General features: G+C 42.5%; 1 protein-coding gene across 5 annotated transcripts in view; it reads left to right on the top strand.

Moving 5' to 3' along the window:
* Cep192 (centrosomal protein 192) overlaps positions 1-19,310 on the top strand; it is a 107,888-nt gene extending 88,578 nt beyond the window's left edge. For 4 of the 5 annotated variants that reach the window (XM_048363093.1, XM_048363097.1, XM_048363096.1 and 1 more), the window contains 4 exons: positions 424-545; positions 9,530-9,659; positions 10,483-10,541; positions 18,864-19,310. In XM_048363093.1, coding sequence (XP_048219050.1) covers positions 424-545; positions 9,530-9,659; positions 10,483-10,541; positions 18,864-19,002 — 450 coding nt within the window. In that variant the 3' untranslated portion in view covers positions 19,003-19,310. The remainder of the gene's footprint in view (positions 1-423; positions 546-9,529; positions 9,660-10,482; positions 10,542-18,863) is intronic. The other variant, XM_048363095.1, reaches the window with a different exon arrangement.
* The last annotated feature ends 296 nt before the right edge of the window (positions 19,311-19,606 follow it).

Genomic DNA, 19,606 nt, shown 5'->3' with positions numbered 1-19,606 from the left:
GTGTGTGTGTGTGTGTGTGTGTGTAATAGAGTCTAGATACTACATGGAATAGGGGATTATAATTCAGTAAAAAAAGAAAGAAAGAAATAGAAACAGAATCCCCCTGTCCCCCAAAAGAAGAAAACCTTTTTAAGTAACATTTTTCTCTAAAAATCACATTGTAATAAAGTGATCCCTTCTAAAAATAGAATGACAGATTTACAGAAAGTTATACAGATCATTCATTTTATTTACATGACATGTTCAAAAAATAAAATGTGAATACTGGATATGATATTCTCACATTTGGTTAAGGGAACTCAGGATTTAAAAATCCTATTCCCCTTTAAAAATTTAATTCCAATAGGGAAATGTCTGTGCTTCCTCTAGAGTATTTATTTCTTCCCCTCTCCCTACCCCTCCACCTGTGATTTTTCTATACAGAGCATCAGAGCAGAAAATAAGCCTGGAAAAGCTTGTTCTTCCACCGATGGCCTCACTAAAGTAGATAATGTAGCTATGTCCCGAAAACATACTTCATCGGAGGAGTCTGCTCTCCCACTTGGGTATGTATGCTGTTTATGTCATTTTAGGAGTCTCCCCCATGTGTTACTGAGGTACAGCGCTAACTGTAAGACACTTAGTGACTTACCTGTGGGATCCCTCGGGTTACTGCAGCTCTGATCAAGAAGTAGAATGCAGTCAAGGTTTATCCTATGCTGGTTTCAGTTATAGATTTGTTTTGCTCAAAACTATATATTCCTAATGTAGTCTTTGTGTCAGGTTTCTTTCAGTGTAATATTTTTGCGGATTAATTGGTACAGTGTATGTACATTTATACAGACGTGTTTTTATTTGGGCTAAAACATGCCTAATTTCTACATTGCATGGTAATTGTATGTTTAATGTTAAAATAAGCTTTACTAGTTTTCTTTTTTTTTCAGTTTGGAATTTATTTATTTTTTTGCTTGCATTTTTTTCTAGCCCTTATTTTTTTTTAATTTATTTATTAATTGAACACAAATTTTTTGACAAGGTGTTGTGCAAAAAGGGTACAGTTACATAGTAGGGCAGTGTGTACATTTCTTGTGATATCTTATACCCTGTTTTTCTTTCCCTTCCCTAGGTCAGGTAGACATATATACAATACACAATGTATCAAGAACATATACAGTATCCACGTGGCCTACTCCCAAGAAAATTCGCCTAGGGCTTTAAATGTAATGTCGACATTAGACAATATGTTGACAGTAGTCTTATATGAATGTACATACATAGCTTTTGAGCTATTGTATTCCACTGAGAGGTCAATTTTTGACCTTTATATGTTGAATAGTTTGGTTTTAGTTACATAATGTTGGGTCACTGCCCCAATCCTGTGGGAAATACCATTTGACAAGCAGTTTTTGGTTTCACACACCTGGTCTCTACTGTCTCTCCATCACCCTTTCTTAACAGTCATATATCAGGGAGATCATGCCCCTTTGTTTTCTGTGTTCTAGGCTTGTCTCACTCAACATTATTTGTTCAAGTTCTGACCATTTCCCTGCGAATAACAATATTTCACCATTCCTAATCGCTATGTAGTATTCCATTGTGTATAGGTACCATATTTTTTGGATCCATTCATCTGTGGAGGGGCATCTGGGTTGTTTCCATATTTGGCTATTGTGAATTGTGCAGCAATAAACATGGAAGTGTAAATGTCTTTTTGATATCTTGGGACCTTGTTGTTGCCTAGGAGTGGTATGGCTGGGTCATAGGGTAGGTCTATGTTGAGCTTTTTGAGAAACCTCCATACTGTTCTCCAAAGTGGTTGTACTAATTTGCACTCCTACCAACAATGGAGAAGGGTTCTTTCCCCGCACCCCCTCCAGCATTTGTTGTTGCGTGAGTTCAGAGTATAGGCCATTCTAACTGAAGTGAGGTGGTATCTCAGGGTTGTTTTTATTTGCATTGCCTTTACTACCAGGGATGTTGAACATTTCCTCATATGTTTCTTTGCCATTTTTATTTCTTCTCTTGTGAAGTCTCTCTTTAGCTCCTTTGCCCATTTCCTAATTGGTTTATTGGGCTTGGAGGGGCTTAGTTTTTTGAGTTCTCTTTAGATGACAGATATTAGGCCTTTGTCTGTTCCTGTACTGCTAAAGATCCTTTCCCATATGGTTGGCTGTCTTTCTGTTTTGGTGGCTTATGTCCTTAGCTGTGCAGAAGCTTTTTAATTTGTAGTAGTCCCATTTGTCGAGTCTTTCCCCTATTTGTTGTGCCCCTGGGACTCTATTCAGGAAGTTCCTTCCTGTGCCTATAAGTTCTAGTGTCTTTCCTACTCTGTCCTTCAGTAGTTTCAAGGATTCAGGTCTGATGTTGAGGTCCTTGATCCATTTTGAGTTGATCTTGGTGCATGGTGATAGGCTTGGGTCTACTTTGAGTTTTCTGCATATGGCTGCCCAGTTCACCCAGCACCAGTAGTTGAAGAGGCTCTGTTTATTCCATTGTATGTCTTCAGCTCCTTTGTCGAATATCAGCTGACTGTAAGAGCACGGTTTTATTTCTGGATCTTCAATTCTAATCCACTGGTCTTCCGATCTGTTTTTATACCAATACCATGCTGTTTTTGTTATGATGGCCTTGTAGTAGAGCTTGAAGTCTGGTATTGTGATACGTCCTGCACTGCTTTTTTTGCCTAGAATTGCTTTGGCTATTCTAGGTCTTTTGCTGTTCCATATGAATTTATGGATTGGTTTCTCTATTTCAGTGAAGAATGTCACTGGGATTTTGATAGGGATTGCATTGAATTTGTATAACAATTTGAACAATATGGCCAATTTCACTATATTGATTCTGCCTACCCATGAGCATGGGAGGTCTTTCAGTCTCCTTGTGTCTTCTTTGATTTCCCTTATTAGATTTTTATAGTTTTCATTAAATAGGTCCGTCATGTCCTCGGTTAAGTTGATCCCTAGGTACTTTATTCTTTTTTTGGCTACTGTAAATGGAATTGTTTCCATAATTTCCTTTTCTGTTTGTACATTGCTGGTGTACAGAAAAGCTGCTGACTTTTGTGGATTGATTTTTTTTTTTTTTTTTGGCCAGTCCTGGGCCTTGGACTCAGGGCCTGAGCACTGTCCCTGGCTTCTTCCCGCTCAAGGCTAGCCCTCTGCCACCTGAGCCACAGCGCTCCTTCTGGCCATTTTCCATATATGTGGTGCTGGGGAATCGAACCCAGGGCCTCATGTATATGAGGCAGGCACTCTTGCCACTAGGCCATATCCCCAGCCCCATTGTGGATTGATTTTTGTATCCTGCTACTTTGACAAAATGGTTAATTAGGTGTAGGAATTTGGGGACTGAGTTTTTTGGGTCCTTCAGATATAAGATCATGTCGTCTGCGAATAGGGATAACTTGATTTCTTCCTTGCCGATGTGGATCCCTTTGATGTCCTCCTCTTCCCTTATTGCTATGGCTAGGGATTCCAGCACTTTGTTGAAAAGAAGTGTGGAGAGTGGGCATCCTTGTCTTGTTCTTGAGTTTAGGGGGAATGATTTACGTTTCTCTCCATTTAATATGATGTTAGCAGTTGGTCTGTTGTATATGGCTTTTATTGTTTTGAGGAATGTTCCATCTATTCCTGTTCTCTCCAGAGCTTTTAATAAGTATGGATGTTGTATTTTGTCAAAGGCTTTTTGGGCATCGACTGAGATAACAATGTGATTCTTGATTTTAGTTCTGTTTATGTGGTGATTTACATTGATTGATTTACGGATGTTGAACCATCCTTGTGACTGTGCAATGAAGCCTACTTGGTCATGATGTATAATTTTCTTGATCAGTTTCTGGATCCTGTTAGCTAATATTTTATTGAGGAGCTTTGCGTCTGTGTTCATTAGTGATATTGGTCTGTAGTTCTCTTTTTTTGTTGGGTCTTTGCCTGGTTTGGAAATGAGTATGATATTAGCTTCATAGAATGAGTTTGGGATTTCTCCCTCTGTTTTTATTTCATGGAAGAGTTTGAGGAGTATTGGTATTAGCTCCTCACTAAAGGTTTTGTAGAATTCGTTGGTGAATCCATCTGGGCCTGGGCTTTTCTTTGTTGGGAGGTTCTTGATTACCCCCTGTATCTCGCTGTAAGTGATTGGTTTATTTAGTTGATTTCTTTCTTCTTGGTTCAAAGAATTGATCCATTTCTGTAAAATTATTGTTTTTTAGTGAGTAGTGGTTCTGGAAATAGCTCCTTATGATTGTTTGAATATCGTGTGTACTTGTTGTAATTTTTCCGGTGGAGTCCCTGATTTTACGTATATGAGTCTCTTCTCTTCTTTTTTTTGTAAGTCTTGTGAGGGGCCTGTCGATTTTATTTATTTTCTCAAAGAACCAGCTTTTAGTCTTATTTATTTGTTGAATGGTCTATTTTCAATCAGATTTATCTCTTCTTTAATCTTTGTGATCTCTCTCCTCCTTGTCATTTTAGATTCGATCATTTCTTGTTTCTCCAGTTGTTTAGTTTCATCGTGAGGTTATTCCCCTGCTCTGCTTCCATTCTTTTAATGTGAGTACTGAGGGCAATGATCTTGCCCCTCAGTACTGCCTTAGCTGTGTCCCATAGGTTTCTTTGTGATGTACTTTTATTGTCATTGTGGCTTATGAATTCTTCGATTTCATCTTTAATTTGGTCTGTTGCCCAAGTGCTGGATAACAGTGTGGGGTTTAGCCTCCAAGAATGTATATAGCCTCTGTGGTAACTGTTGTTATTGAGGGTTACCTTTAATCCACTGTGGTCAGATATAATACATGGGATGATGTCAATACTTCTGTATTTGCTGAGGTTCTTTGTGTGGGCTATGACATGGTCTATTTTGGAGTATGATCCATGGGCTGCTGAGAAGAAGGTATATTGGGTCTCTGTAGGGTGGAAGATTCTGTATAGATCTGTCAGATCCATTTGGGATCCATTTGGGATCCATTTGGGATCCATATGGTGTTACTTAGGTCCTCAGCTCCCTTGCTGATCCTGTGGGTGTTGGATCTGTCTCTTGGAGAGAGTGGTGTATTAAAGTCTCCCACTATGATTGTGTTTGGGTCTATCTTGTTCTGTAGTTCTGTGAGTATTTGCTTGACATATGTAGGGCCTCTTTTGTTCGGTGAGTATACATTTATCACCGTGATGTCTTGGTTCTGGATTTTTCCTTGTATTAAAATGTAGTGACCTTCTTTGTCTTTTTGAGTTGATTTTAATGAAAAGTCCAGCTTGTCTGAGATCAGGATGGCTACACCTGCCGTTTTGGTAGGTGCGTTTGCTTGGAAGATCTTGCTCCATCCTTTCATTCGGAGCCTGTTTTTGTCCCTTGCTGTAAGGGGGATCTCTTGTAGACAACAGATGGCAACTTTTTGTTTGCGGATCCATTCTGCCAGTCTGCTCCTCTTTATCGGAGAGTTTATACCGTTTATATTCAAAGAGATCAAGGACAAGAGTGTTTTTTCTCCTTCCATTTTCTTGTTGGGCTGTTTTTCCTCTTTTTTTTCCCCTTGTCTTTAGTGAGCTGCTCTTTCTATTGGGCTCTGGCTATTGTAGTTTCTTTCTGTTTCTGTCTGTTTTGTCTTGTACAATTTCTGTTTGGTGGGATTCCCCTCTTAGAATTTGCTGTAGGGCTAGTTTTTTTATTCACATACTCCTTTAGTTCCTCTTTGCTATGGAAAGATCTGGTTTTCCCCTCGAATATGAACTCCAATTTCGCTGGATATTTTAGGTTGGCAGTTGTTGGACTGTAGAACTTGGATGGTGTTCTTCCACTCTCTTTGCGCATGGTCGGTTTGTGTGGAGAGGTCTGTTGTTATTCGGATCCTCTTCCCATTATAGTAAATTTCTTTCTTCGCTTTGGCTGCATTCAAAATTTGCTCTTTTTTCTTGAGATCTGAAGTCTTGAATATTATGTGCCTTGGCGTGGCTTTTTTGGGGTCTGGCCTGCCAGGTGTCCTATAGGCTTCCGTTATTGGGGAAGTTTTCTGCAATAACTATTGAAAATATGTTGAAGCCCTCTGCTCTGGTATTTGGCTCCATTTTCTATTCCAATTATGCGCAGATTATATCTCTTGTCTTTGTCCACTAGCTCCTGGATTTGTCTGTCCTGAAGCTTCACCGTTTCTTGGAGTGTGGAAATTTTCTGGTTCTTATTGGCTGCATCATCGTCCAAGAGAGAGATTCTGGATTCCATATGGTCAATTTTTTGTGCTGTGGATTCAATTGCGGAGTTTATGGATGTCAGAGAGTTATTTATGGTTGTCAGATCAGCTCTGATCGTGGAAATTTCTTCCTTTAAAGAGTTGTATTTTAAATCTATTTTTTCATGCATTTCATTTCTCAGGGTGTTAATGTCTTCTTTAACGGAGGTTTGCATTGTATCCATTTTTGCTTCCATTTCTTCCTGGCTTCCTGGATATCCTTCAATACTTCCACTCTAAACTCCTGGAATTGTTTTCTGATTTTGTTTCTGAAGCTTTCCATCATTTCTACTAACATGGCCTCAGTTGATTTTCTATTCTCCATCTCCTCTTCAGTCGTGCTGCTTTATGGAGCTGGCGAGTTGGCTTGCCCTTTGATGAACTGTGTTATATTTCTTTGTGGTTTGCACATCTGGAGATCTGTGGGTGGCTTCCCTGGTTTGGCTTTGTGTTGGTTCCCACTGTTCCGTCAGTGGGAGATTTGTCTGTGTTCTGGCTCTGGGTTTGAGTTTGGCTGTTGAACCTTGCTTCCCAATGGGTGAGCGTGACCTTCTCGGTTGTTGCTGAGGTGGTCACTCTCCCTGCACTTGGGGTTTGGTAGGTTCTGTGTCTTTCTCTACGTGACAGTGTCTTGCTGCTTTGTTGTGCTGACCCTAGTGTGCCCCTGGTGGGGTTTTGCTGGTCGCTGATTCAGCTTGGCGTGGAGGCTTATCTCCTCTTTGGTTCTTTTTTCCATTCTGTATCTTGGTCAAAGGAGCTCACCTCTCAGGCGGTTCGCCCTCCTATGTGGACCGCTCCGGGGCCGGTGTTGTTGTGGGGCGGCCCACCCACTTGTGCGAAATGTGCCAAACTGAGTGGTCATGGCCGATGGAGAGCTCTGCCTTCCTGTGTGGGCACGCCTACCAGAGCGGGCGCTGTCGCCGGGGGCCCTGCCCACCTGTGCACTGTGCACCCACTACAGCGGGCGCTGCCGCTGTGGCCCTGTCCACCTGAGCGGGGTACGACTACCAGAGCGAGCCCCGGGTTGTAGGGTTGTGCTTGTGCTCTCCCGCGAGACCGCTGTGGGGGGCGATATGTGTGGGGCCCAGTGGGATCAACTGTCTGGGCGTGGGTTAGCACCCTCAGACTGCGCCTCCGCTCCGAGGGGGCGTGTGATCAGGCCCAGGTGTCCCTGCTCGGCTGGCATTGCCCACCAGCGCCTGTGATTTTAGTTGAAGAAGTCCGCGAGGCCCAGGCGCCTCGGGTGGGGCTTGCAATGCCTGCCATCCCTGGGCCCCTGTTGGGAAGGGGATGGGGCTAGTCCGGCCAGTTCAGGCTCCTCTGCTGCCTTGGCGCTGCTCAGTCCTTCCCGTTAGCTCCTGTGTCTTCCCAGAGCCTGATGGGACCTTCCCGCCTGATTTGGGGGTTCTTTGTTCCCTCGGGGTGGGGAGGGTAGGGAGGGAGTTTTAGCTTCTTTGTAAGGTTTGGGTCTCTGATAGCTGGTCTCCCATTGGGGGAGGGGTTAATGGGGGACTCACTGGTCCTGGATTGTGTGTGTGTCCCGTGCCGCCGTTGGTCCTTCGGGGGTGGAGTGCTGGGGTGTGGCAATAGGTCGTGGTGGCGTCCCCGGCTCTCCCCTTTTGCGCCGCTCGATTCCCCAGGGGCTCACGTCCGATCCCAGCCGTGCGGTTCCGAATTTACTGTTGCCGCCGTGTGTCTTGGTCCGTGCTCCCCCTGGGGTCCGTGGAGTCCTGCTGTCTGGACTCTGCGCTCCCGGTGTGAGTTTGCGGCAGTCGATCTGCCATTCGCCGGGTCCCCTTTCCCAGCCTGGCCCTCTTCGGGCCAGGGTCAGCTGGTGGGGGGAGGGTACCCTGGTGATTCTCTGGCTCCGTGCAGGTTATAGGCTCTTCTTTTTTTGCTCCTTTTTGTTTCCTGCGTTTCTCCACTGCTTCTGGCTGCTGGTTTTGCTGGGTTCTTGATGGAGTGTTGGGTGTTGGCGTTCCCAGCTTGCTATTCAGTTGGAGCGAGTTGGGGTGCCTTCCTACTGTGGCGGTGCCATCTTCTCTCCTCTTAATAGTTTTCTTGAAGCATTTATGCCATTTTATATTCCCCAAAGTAGCATATGACAATGGATTCCTGAAACTTTAAAAAGTAACTTTTTTTTGGGGGGGGGGTTGGTCATGGGGCTTGAACTCAGGGCCTGGGTGCTGTCCCTGAGCTTCTTTTGATCAAGGCTAGCACTCTGCCACTTGAGCCACACAGCACCACTTCCAGCTTTTTCTGCTTATTTGGTACTGAGGAATTGAACCTAGGGCTTCATGTGTGGTGGGTGGGCACTCTACCACTAGGCCACATTCCCAGCCCCAAATGTAAATTTTATAAGAGCAACTTACATAGGTCAGGAGAGAGAGGTGAGCAAAGTTGGCAAGGACTGGGCAGCAGCACCCTGTGGGCTCTAGAGCCTTGTGTGGGAAGAGAGAGGCTGGAGAGGAGCTTCTAGGAGCATGGTAAGACACATGGGCTCAGAAAGTCCTCTGTGGGGAGCAGACATTATAGGGAGATACAGCAGAGTGGGTATACGTCATGGCTGTGTTTCGGTAGTGCAGGAATAAAACAGTTTCAGAGAACACGATAAGAATAAACAGGTTGGACAGGTGGCAAAGAGACCTAAGGACCCAGTGATGTGGATAAAGAGGCAAGAGAGAAAAGAGGGTGTCAGGGTGGCTGCCAGAACAACTGTTGTTGCTCAGGAGTACAGATAGAGGCTAAGGATGTGAGGGATTGCAGCCTTAAATATTTGTGTCCGTAGGGCCTGAGGTGTCTTGGAGATTCTGGAGAGAGGTCATTGTGTCCTGACTAAAGATGGAGTGTGGTACTTAGAGGCCCACTGCCTGTAGGGGGAGGTGTGCTAGCCGTTAGGAAGTCCCAAGTCAAGCCTTGGGAAAAGGCTGCCGGAGGTGAAGGAGGGAGCAGAAGTGACCCTGAAAGGGTCAACATGTCAAAGAAGAACTGAAGAAAGTGCTCCCTTCCCCATGGGCTGCTGGGAGGGAGTCAAGAGAAGTCAGCATTCTCCTGACCATTGAGAGCAGCTCACAGCACAGCTTGAGGAGTCCAGGAGAGAACTGAGATTGAAGCATATGCTTCTTGGCTGCAGACGGGGTCTGTGGCAGGCAAGGAGCCAGGCTTTAAAGAGGCTTCACGAAGGAGGCCGAGAAGGCCATGCTCACAGTGCCTCCCTCACCCAGCAGCCTCTCGAGAGCCCCTGCCACATCCCACATGGATTTGGTGAAACACAGCATCTAAAAGTGGTTGTTATAGATTCTAAACAGATGCCTTTCAAATATGTTCCCAAAGCAGGCAGGCTGATTTGAATCAGCGAGGCGTGTATGCCCCAGAAGATGTTTATGTGTTCCTGCCAACCAGAGTTGGGGAGTCACGGACGCTGAAAGTCAATCTGAGGAATAGTTCTTTCATTACACACTCAGTAAGTTGGAAATGTTACTGTGGGTTTTAGAGAAATAAATGCATTCATCTGTTTGACAACTATTTTCCTCCTGATTAGAAATATATTCTATATATTACATTTAAGTTGTGATAATGAGCTAATTTTAAAATTTGATTTAATACTGTATTTGTAAAGAAACTTATTGGAAGTTCATGGTCTTATATATTTGAAAATCAAAGATTGTGTTTCTTTAACTTTTTTTTCTCTTCTGCACTGTATATCTTTCTCACAGACATATTTCTGGAAAACATTTAGTTTAGCTAAAACTGGAGTAAAAATCCACATTAAAACTTCCTTAAGGGGGCTGGGGATATAGCCTAGTGGCAAGAGTGCCTGCCTCGGATACACGAGGCCCTAGGTTCGATTCCCCAGCACCACATATGCAGAAAACGGCCAGAAGCGGCGCTGTGGCTCAAGTGGCAGAGTGCTAGCCTTGAGCGGGAAGAAGCCAGGGACAGTGCTCAGGCCCTGAGTCCAAGGCCCAGGACTGGCCAAAAAAAAAAAAAAAAAAAAAACTTCCTTAAGGAAGTGGCACTGTGGCTCAAAGTGGTAGGGCACTAGCCTTGAGCAAAAAGACTCAGGGACAGCGCCATGGCCTTGTGTTCAAGCCCCATGACCAACAAACACAAAACAAAAAAACTGCCTTAAATGTGGTTTCATTGCATAAGCATTTTTTGTTGTCTTTCCTAATTTTGTAACTGTAACTAAATTTACATAATGTGTCTTTAAAGTGAGATAGTTTATATATGTGAAAAAGTCTTATTTGGTTAACTTTCTAAAGTGTTTTCTTATTGAATTACAGCTGAAGTTTTTTAGTCCCAGAGAGCCTTTCCACATCAAGCATTCCAGATATTCTTTGCGGTGAGTTTACTCTAAAGTCCCATGTTCTCCTCAGGTATAGGTTATGTCTTTTGGAAGTGGAGGGCGGGAGGCCTCTTCTGTTGCAATCCCCATCTAATCAACAGCAGAGAGCACCATGCCTTTTGTGTGCAGCATGAAAGTTGCCAGCAGGTAGCATTTCATGACACAGTCAGGTAACAGTGTGACAACCCCGTCAGGTTTGGACCTAGAATGATTACTCCTGTCTGCAATCTTCCTCACTGCATCAGTAGCTTAATTATATCTCAAGTTAACATCTGGAGTAAGTCACGTTTCAAATGCTTTTCTCACTGCTAAACAAAATCTAGGGATTTAAATTTTTACTCATTGGGACCATCCCCATCCAATTAATTAGGAAACGTTTTATTGTGGTATTTTTCATTTTCTGTCTTGTACCCTGAATTATTCTTAAGTCAATGACTCATTTGTTTGTTCTCCTGAACGAATTTATTGTTTATTTTTTATTGAACCACCTCAGATGTTAGCCAGAGAAAGGGCTGGGTCATAAGACAACTTTACAGAGAGCCAGCAAGTCTAGACAGCATTTGGGAAGATGTCTGCTGGTTCTAGGCCTGAGCATGTTTTGTTGTTGTTGTTATTGTTGTTGGTTGTGGGGCTTGAACTCTGGGCTGGGTGCTATTCCTGAGCTCTTCTGTGTGGGAAGGAGCGCATTATCTATACTGAATCCACACTGGCTGTAGATAAGAAGGACTGGATAAAGAAACCCAAGAGCTTTAGGACAAAGCTATCTGTACAAGCAAGTAATTGTTGTTTTCTGGATTGGTTGGGGTTAACAGTCCAGAAAGTTTATGTATAAACAGATTTCTCAAGTGGTTCTTGGTGATGGGATTTAACCCAGGTCTCGGTGTATGTTCAGAAACATGGAAGCCTTTTGTTGCTTTGTTCTATAAGCTGTGCACTGATAAACTTCTGCTATTTCTTCCTTATTTTCTTGCCCTACTGGCTAATTCTCCCTGTCTATATGGTGCACATTTAGGTTGAAATCTCAGTGTTATTATCATTTAGAAGTTAGCAATAGAGTTCTACTGGGCTTAAGGCTGAAGAATAATTTTAACTTCATCTTTGACTCTTTCAAATAATTACTATATGATCTCACAATTTAGCATCAGAGAACTAGTCAAGAAATATGTTCTTCAATGAAAACTTGGACTACACTATGAACATCCCAGCATTGTCCTTTACAGGGTTTCTCCTTAGAAAGCTTATTCAGAAGGTGACATGGCTGAGGACATTTCTCTCCACTTCTACCCTTTCACTCTTTTTTTTTCTTCTCCCACCTACTTTGTACTGTTAAACGTGTTTATATTCTTCTGGGCTAAACCTTTCCTTTTACTCCCAGGGGACCTAAACGCACAAGCTATAGATTTCAGTTCTGCAAAGTCAACAATGAATGTATAATGTATGTTGAAGATTATCATAGTTTCAAATCCCTCTGAGGGTCTGTTTTCTCTTTAGCAAAAAAAGAGATGGCAGTGCTTCTGAGAACTTTGAATTATATAGAGGAGCATATAAGAGGCATGTGGGCAGACACAGGAAGATCAGCAGATGTTGGTATCTTCATTACCAAGTCTGTCCTTCAGATGACCTTTTCTAGAAGGATTCATCAGTACTAACTGCAGAAATTTTGATGAATATTACCTTTTCATATCAATGCTTTCTCTTGTAATTTCCTCCACACCTACCTAGAAGAAAGAGGCCTAGGTTTTTTAAAGAAAAAACAAAGCAGAAAAACAAATCCAAGTTCTCTTCACTGTTAGCTTTGAGTCCTAGTCTCACAGTAAGTCCGTGGGTCTCTGCATGTATTGCTCTAACTGACTTGCTCTAGTGTGTAAGGTAGGTAGGTAGCTAGATGGTACTGAAATACATGATAGCGTAACTGCTACTACCACTTAGGCACTTCATTTGTTCACAAAGAGCCCATTTAAGTTTCTAATTGTGGTAAATATTTTTAGTAATTGAATATAACAGATATTGAATAAAGTGTCCTATTTTTTGTCATCTTCTTCCATTGTACAAAGGAGTTACAATTCCATATGAGTAGAATGCGTCATCAAGTATTCCAGTTACTATTATTATCTTAATTCAGATGTCATGCCTGCCTTATTAATTTAGTCTCAGACTGGCTCCTGACCCTAATCTGAAGCAAAGTTTTTTGTTGTTGTTGTTTAGCAGCAGTGGGTTATAACACAGAACCTTGTCCATGCTAGGCAAGCACTGCCCACTGACCTAGCCATTGCAGGCAGTAGAGCCATGAAATACTTCTGTGGAAACTAGCTAGTGTATACCTGTCACAAATTCAAAAATAAACCTCAAGGACAGTGCCCAGACCCTGAGTTCAAGCCCTAGGATCGGCACAAAACAAACACTCTTAAGAAGGCTCCTAAAACAATCCATTAAAAATTCTTTTGAAGAGCTAGGCACTGGTGGCTCACTCCAGTAATCCTATTTACTCAAGAGGCTGAGCTCTGAAGATGGTGGTTTGAAGCCAGCCCAGGCAGGAAAGTCTGACTGTTATCTCCAATTAACCATCAAAAAAGCTTTCAATAGAGCTGTGGCTTAAGTGGTAGGGCACTAACCTTGAGCTAAAAAATTTAAGGACAGGTTCTGAGTTTAAGGACCAGGGCCTGCACCCCCCACTCCCCCCCCCTCCAAAAAAAAGAGAAGTCTTTTGGAGAGCCTACTATCAACTTAAAAAAACCCAAAAACCCAGTACTTACATATACCTCATTTAGTTTTGGTAAGGAGCCAATAGCTGGTTAAATTGCTTGTTAAATTGTTCAGGTTTATGTCACTGTTTTTTATTTTACAGCTAGATGGTCAAAACCTTGCAGGAGTTTATGACAATTTTACAGCTTTCACATTTCGTTTCTTCTGGTTTCACATTCTCTGTTGATACTGTATTTTTTGCCTAATTTCCTTCTACAGATACTTTTGTCCGCGGACAGATATGTCCGCTAAAACTTGTAAGCCAAATCAACTACTTCTTTTGGAGGACAGGGGTGCTAGAACTGAGCTTGAAGTCTGGGCCATGGCCTGGGCACTGTCCCTTAGCTTCCTTGCTCAAGGCTGGCACTCTACACAGACTTTACTACCTGGGTTGACTTAAGGCCACAATCCTCAGGTCTCAGACTCTGGAGTAACTAGAATTACAGGTATTAGCCACTGGCAGTCCACTCAACTTTCTTGATTCTAAGTATTGTCCATTAGTGTTACCAGAGGCAGAATCTTTTCAGAGGTCGAGAGTAGGAATGGGACCAGCTGAGTGAAATGGCAGTGTGAAGGGTGTTCTTTCTGTAGCATCTCAATCCATCTGGGCTGCTAGAACAGATAGTATAGACCAGGTGGCTCATAAACAACAGAAATCCTTTCACACAATTTGGGGCCCTAGGAAGACCATGATCAAGATGCTACCAGATTTGATGTCTGGTGAGGGGGGTGGTTCTTGGTTCAGGCAGTTATCTTCTTTTTTTTTTTTTTTTTTTTTTTTTTGCCAGTCCTTGGGCTTTGATGCAGGGCCTGAGCACAGTGCCCCTGGCTTCTTTATGCTCAAAGCTAGCTAGCACTCTACCTCTTGAGCCACAGCGCCATTTCCAGCTTTTCCGGTTTATGTTGTGCAGTGGAATCGATCCCAGGGCTTCGTGCATGCTAGGCAAGCACTCTACCACTAAGCCACATTCCCAGCCCCCAGACGATTATCATTTATAGGGCTTTTCATGGCCACTAATCCATGACCTTAACTGTAAGGGGTTGGAGGGGTCGGAAGGAAATCAGGCAAATAGTACATTATCACCAAAAGAACTGTATGGGGGGCAGGCTGGGATAGATGTAAGCCACAACAGTAACTGAATTGATGATTAAAACATCAGATTGCTTACCTATTAATCTCTATTTTTTATTATGTCATTTTTTTAAGCAAGATGTGTCAGACTTCCTGCTGATTTTGCTACTTTTCATGTAGGTTGTGACAGTACTACTCGTATGCATGATGAGAAATTCATTTGCTATCATCTTGTTTTCCAAGTAAATACATAGCTAGGGATAGTGGCATAAACTTGTATTTCCAGCACTTGAGAGATGGGGGCAGTTGGTGTAGGTCCCCCCACCCCCCAACTCTTTCTTTCTCTCCAGTTTAAGGCTAGCCTGAACTATACAATGAGACCCTGTCTCAAAAGCAATTTAAAGGAAAATGAAAGTGTTCATTTTGACCCACTTAATGTAATAGTATCCAGTGTTACAAGCTCAAGGCCAGTCTGGACTACAGTTAGACTTTATGTAGTCATAAGTTCAAGGACCACAAGTTCAAAAGATTACTTACTGAGCACCCTGTCTCTAAAACAGTTAAAAGGGAAAAATGTTCATTGTGACCCACTTTATATAAAAGTATCCATTTTTGTTGAGGTCAATTATTGACTTGCCATCCCAGTGCTAGAAAGATTTAAGATGTAAGCAGCCTACATTTTAGAGATAGAGAAAGTATTTTTAAGCAAACCTTGGGAAGCATTTTAAATAACATCAGAAGATACAGGTTATTTGTACTCATATTTAAATCTGTTAAAACCTGTTTTGTACATGTGTGCTGATTCCAGGGCTTGAACTCAAGGCTTGGACATTGTCCTTGAGCTTCTTTTGCTTGGGGCTAGTGCCACAGTTCTACTTGGCCTTTTTTTTTTTTTTTTGGCCAGTCCTGGGCCTTGGACTCAGGGCCTGAGCACTGTCCCTGGCTTCTTCCCGCTCAAGGCTAGCACTCTGCCACTTGAGCCACAGCGCCGCTTCTGGCCGTTTTCTGTATATGTGGTGCTGGGGAATCGAACCTAGGGCCTCGTGTATCCGAGGCAGGCACTCTTGCCACTAGGCTATATCCCCAGCCCTCTACTTGGCCTTTTGGTGGTTAATTGACAATAAGAGACTTTCCAGCATGGGTTGGCTTTGAACCAGGATCCTCAGATTTCAGCCTCCTGAGTCGCTAGGATTTTAGGCACAAGCTACCAGTGCTTGGCTCAATCTTTTAAAACTTTTATACTCCAAATGAGATAATTTTATATTTGATTAGGTCATTCTGATCTCAGTGAGCTTCCAGAAAGCATCGATCGGCACTGTCTTTAGGTTACTATAGAGTAACTACATAATTTATAAGTTCCAGCATTGGTTTTAACAATGACAAGTCATTGTAAATTTGATAAAATTTATATAAGAAGCCAGGTGTTAGTTGCTAGAACCCTAGCTCCTCAGAGTCTGAGATTTGAGAATTGTGGATCAAAGCTATCATAGACAAGTCTAAGACACACTTAACTCCAAATAACAAGCAAAAAGCAGAAGTAGAGTGGCTTGAGTGATAAAATACTACTATGAGGAAAAAAGCCAGTAAGAAAATAAAATGAAAAAATTAGTGTGTAAAGCACTAAGTCTAATTCTGGGACACAGAAGGCTTCTCTCATGCCATATCTGCTGCCTTCAACATCATGTGAAGGGCAGAGGCTGGCTCATTCGGAGCCATGGAGAGTCAGCAGCAGAAGCCAGCCGCTGCACTAGCCTTGCTGGAAAGTGTTCACAAGACTGAAGTAATAGGTGCTTATTCTCACTGTTGAGCTGAGTGCTTTTTGTGTTTGTCCCAACTGCTAGACACTTTGACTTTGGACAAAGGAGCTCATAAACTATAATTGCTGATTGAGAGAAACAGTTCACTTGCTTTGGCAAGTGGAACAAAATCTCAGTTCTCAGAACCCTGAGGAGGTAATTCCCAGCCTTTTACTAATCCCCTTTCTGTTCCTTAAATCGTGGTCTGCTCACTGACACCATTAAGTACACTTGTAGCATAATAATATGACTGTGGTCATCCATAGGGTACATGAAGTAATAATTACCTTACACAGTGTACCTTTGCCGAGGCTCTTAGAGCCTTGCTGGGCTGCACTCTTAAGTTCCAGCACCAACACATGAAAGGCATTTCCCTTGCTAACTGTAACAGCAAGAGGCAGGAGAGTTTCCCAGAAGTCACAGGGGCTTTGCCTTGTATAGAATAAGGTAAACACAAATATGTATGCTGAGGGTATTTTGTTCCCTTAAAATTATAAGTAAAGTAATAAAATAAAGTAAAAGTGCTTTGGGGGGGGCGAGGGCTTAATTGTTTATCTCTCTATATATATCTATATATCTATCTTTACAAAGAATTTGCAGTTACTTTTTTTTTTTAACCTTTGTCCTTCTACACTGAACCATTTCCTACTGAGGTGAGTTGCCACTTTGTGCCTTTGTGTCCTTGCTCCAGAGGAGTTGCTTGGTCTTGGCAGACTTCTGAGCTGGCATGTCTTGCTGTGTGGTTTCAGAGGGAAGATTAGTTCTAGCAGAAGCTGCAGCTAAGCTAGCCTGTCCTGACACTTTAACAGTCATTTATGCTGTTTTCCATTTCTAATCATGCTGAGACCTTGATGTACTGATATGCTAGTTTGTTGTTGTTGTTTTTTAATGAAAAGGGGCTCCTTTTAAATTTGGAGTGGGAAAGTTCTAGTTGATTGAATTTCTAGGTTTGATACTACAGTGTATTCAAAATAGAATATAGACTTGAAACAGGTGATTTGTCACAATACCTTTTTGGGTCAATTTAGCTTTCTTGTCACTGTGATAGAATATAGCTCAAAGAAGGAAAGCTTCATTTTGGCTCTGAGATTGGGCATAAGGTAGGGAGAACATGGCAACAGAAAGGCCTGGCAGAGCAAAGAGGCTCACCTCGTGGCAGCCAGGAAGCAGAGAGAAAAGAAGGAACAGGAAACAAGGCCCAGCCCTAGTGGCCTATCTCCTCCAAGTAGGGCCTCCTACTTGATATAATGATAGCAAATTATGAATTGGAGTTAGAGGATTCATGTACTGATTTGATCAGAGCCCTCATATTCAGTCACCTCTCAATGATCAAGTTCATCTGGGGACCAGCCTTCAACATATGAGCCCTGTAGAGACATTTCATATTGAAACCATAAAAATTTCAAACACAGGCTGGGAATATGGCCTAGTGGTAGAGTTGCCTCACATACATGATGCCCTGGGTTCAATTCCTCAGCACTACATATAGAAAAAGCCAGAAGTGGCACTGTGGTTCAAGTGCTAGAGTGGGCACCATGGGAAATAAAGTGGACTTGCCATGTCAGCCTTTTTTTATAGAAGGATATGACAACCCGTGAGCACTTAACATGGCTTCCTTGGTAGGGACTAGGTCAGGCCTGATCTGTTTTTCCATTTCATCAGGAACAGGTGCTCTGCTGGAGTTTGTAGCTGCAGTCATCCCACTCGGGCTCCTGACCCTGGGCAAAGCCTTGTGGCTTTTCTGACTCTTTTTCTTTTGTTTTCTTTCCTTTCTTCTGTCTTCAGAATCAGAATCCACCTTATGCTTTCCTGCCTCTGATTTCTTTTGTCTTGTGTGACTGCAGAAACTTGGCAGTGAGTTTGGGGCTCCATGTTTTGCCCTTCCACTTTAGGAAGTATTCCACTTTGCCCTTGACAGTGGAGAACTCTTTTCCACCAACTCCTCTTCTTTCTCCTCTTCCAGTATCTCCTCTGTTTTCTTCCGTTTTATTTCCCATGGTGCCTGCCAGCTTCCTGGTGTAAGGGGTGGCACTGCTCAGAGCAGTCCAGGAGTTAGAGAGGAGTTGGTGTTGTGCTACCAATGCAGTGCCACCCAGCAAGGGGTGCCCAGGAAAGCCACGCGCTGAACGCCCACAGTCAGTCATGGCTCAAGTGCATACCGCGGGCCCGGCTGATGGCCCTCCCCTCCACCAAACCAGAGAGCCTCTGTAGAAAAATCCTGATAAAAGTCCCAGGTACATGTTAGAGCAAAATTATACTCTTGTCATGAATCACATGGGATCAAGTGATTTTAATATTCCTTCCACTCCAAAACTTCCAGGGGTACTTAGAGCATTTTCTTGCCCTCTCTTGGGCAAGTGCACCCTGCGTTAACAGGCAGAGTGCAAGCTCTATGTATGATCAGCGTATCCTTTAGCACATATTTTTGCCTTTGTTTTTGTTGGATAGCCAAGGGTACAGATGCCATCGTATTTTCAGTTCTATTGAATTTTCATTCATCTTTTGCTGGTGCTAGGGATTGAACCCAAGATTTTATACAATCTAGGTAAGTATTCTGCCACTAAGCTATAGAAATTTCAGATTTTTCTCCTCTTTGTTTCAGTTTCTTAATAAATAACAGCATCAACGAAATTAGACTAGCAGTCAGAGGAGTGTGACTTAATTCTCTGGGCTGTCCCATCATGCGCTGCCATGTTCTTCTCTCCCCAGAGCCCGACATTACATCCACATCCCGGTGCACTTCAGACCGGAGGCCGCAGGCAGGTTTGAAGCACTGCTCATTATTCAGACGGATGACGGCAAAAGCGTTGCTGTTCGGCTCATCGGTGAAGCCCTTGAAAAAACATAGAATACCTTGGTGTAAAGTAAATTACATGTTATATTTGGGAACTTCGTTTTTCTGCACTACAATTATGCTGTTGTATATATGTATTTGTGTGATAAATTTGATGTGTATAACTGTAGATTTTTGTTTATTTTTTTGAGGAGTGAATCCTGAAAACCTGACTAAAATATCATGTATCTAGCACATAGTATTGTATTAACTTTTGCAAGAGAGAAGAGAGGTCTATTTTTGCACTGATTATGATATTCTAAATAAACACAGAATATGTTCGATTGTGGTATATCCAGAAATAAACTTAATTTTCTGCTTAACTGGACTTTATATGATGTCATAAAATTAGGATATAAGGGCTGGAGTCACAGCTCAAGTAGTAGAGCAGCCAAAAAATGTATACATACATACATACATACATACATACACACACACACACACACACACACACACACACACACACATATATATATATATATATATATATATGGACTATCCCCTTATTCTGCTAAATTTCCAAGGTTCTAAATCTGTTCTGTGATTTTTTTTTCTTACTCTATTCAACAGTTTCCCCCTAAGAAAACCCTTCTCTATTCCTTCCTAGTTGATTGTTCAG

This window comes from Perognathus longimembris, chromosome 15 (assembly GCF_023159225.1).
Source record: "Perognathus longimembris pacificus isolate PPM17 chromosome 15, ASM2315922v1, whole genome shotgun sequence".
In the NCBI taxonomy this organism is placed as follows: Eukaryota; Metazoa; Chordata; class Mammalia; order Rodentia; family Heteromyidae; genus Perognathus; species Perognathus longimembris.
The sequence above is the reverse complement of the archived record's forward strand: the minus strand, read 5'-3'. Positions and strand labels throughout refer to the sequence as shown.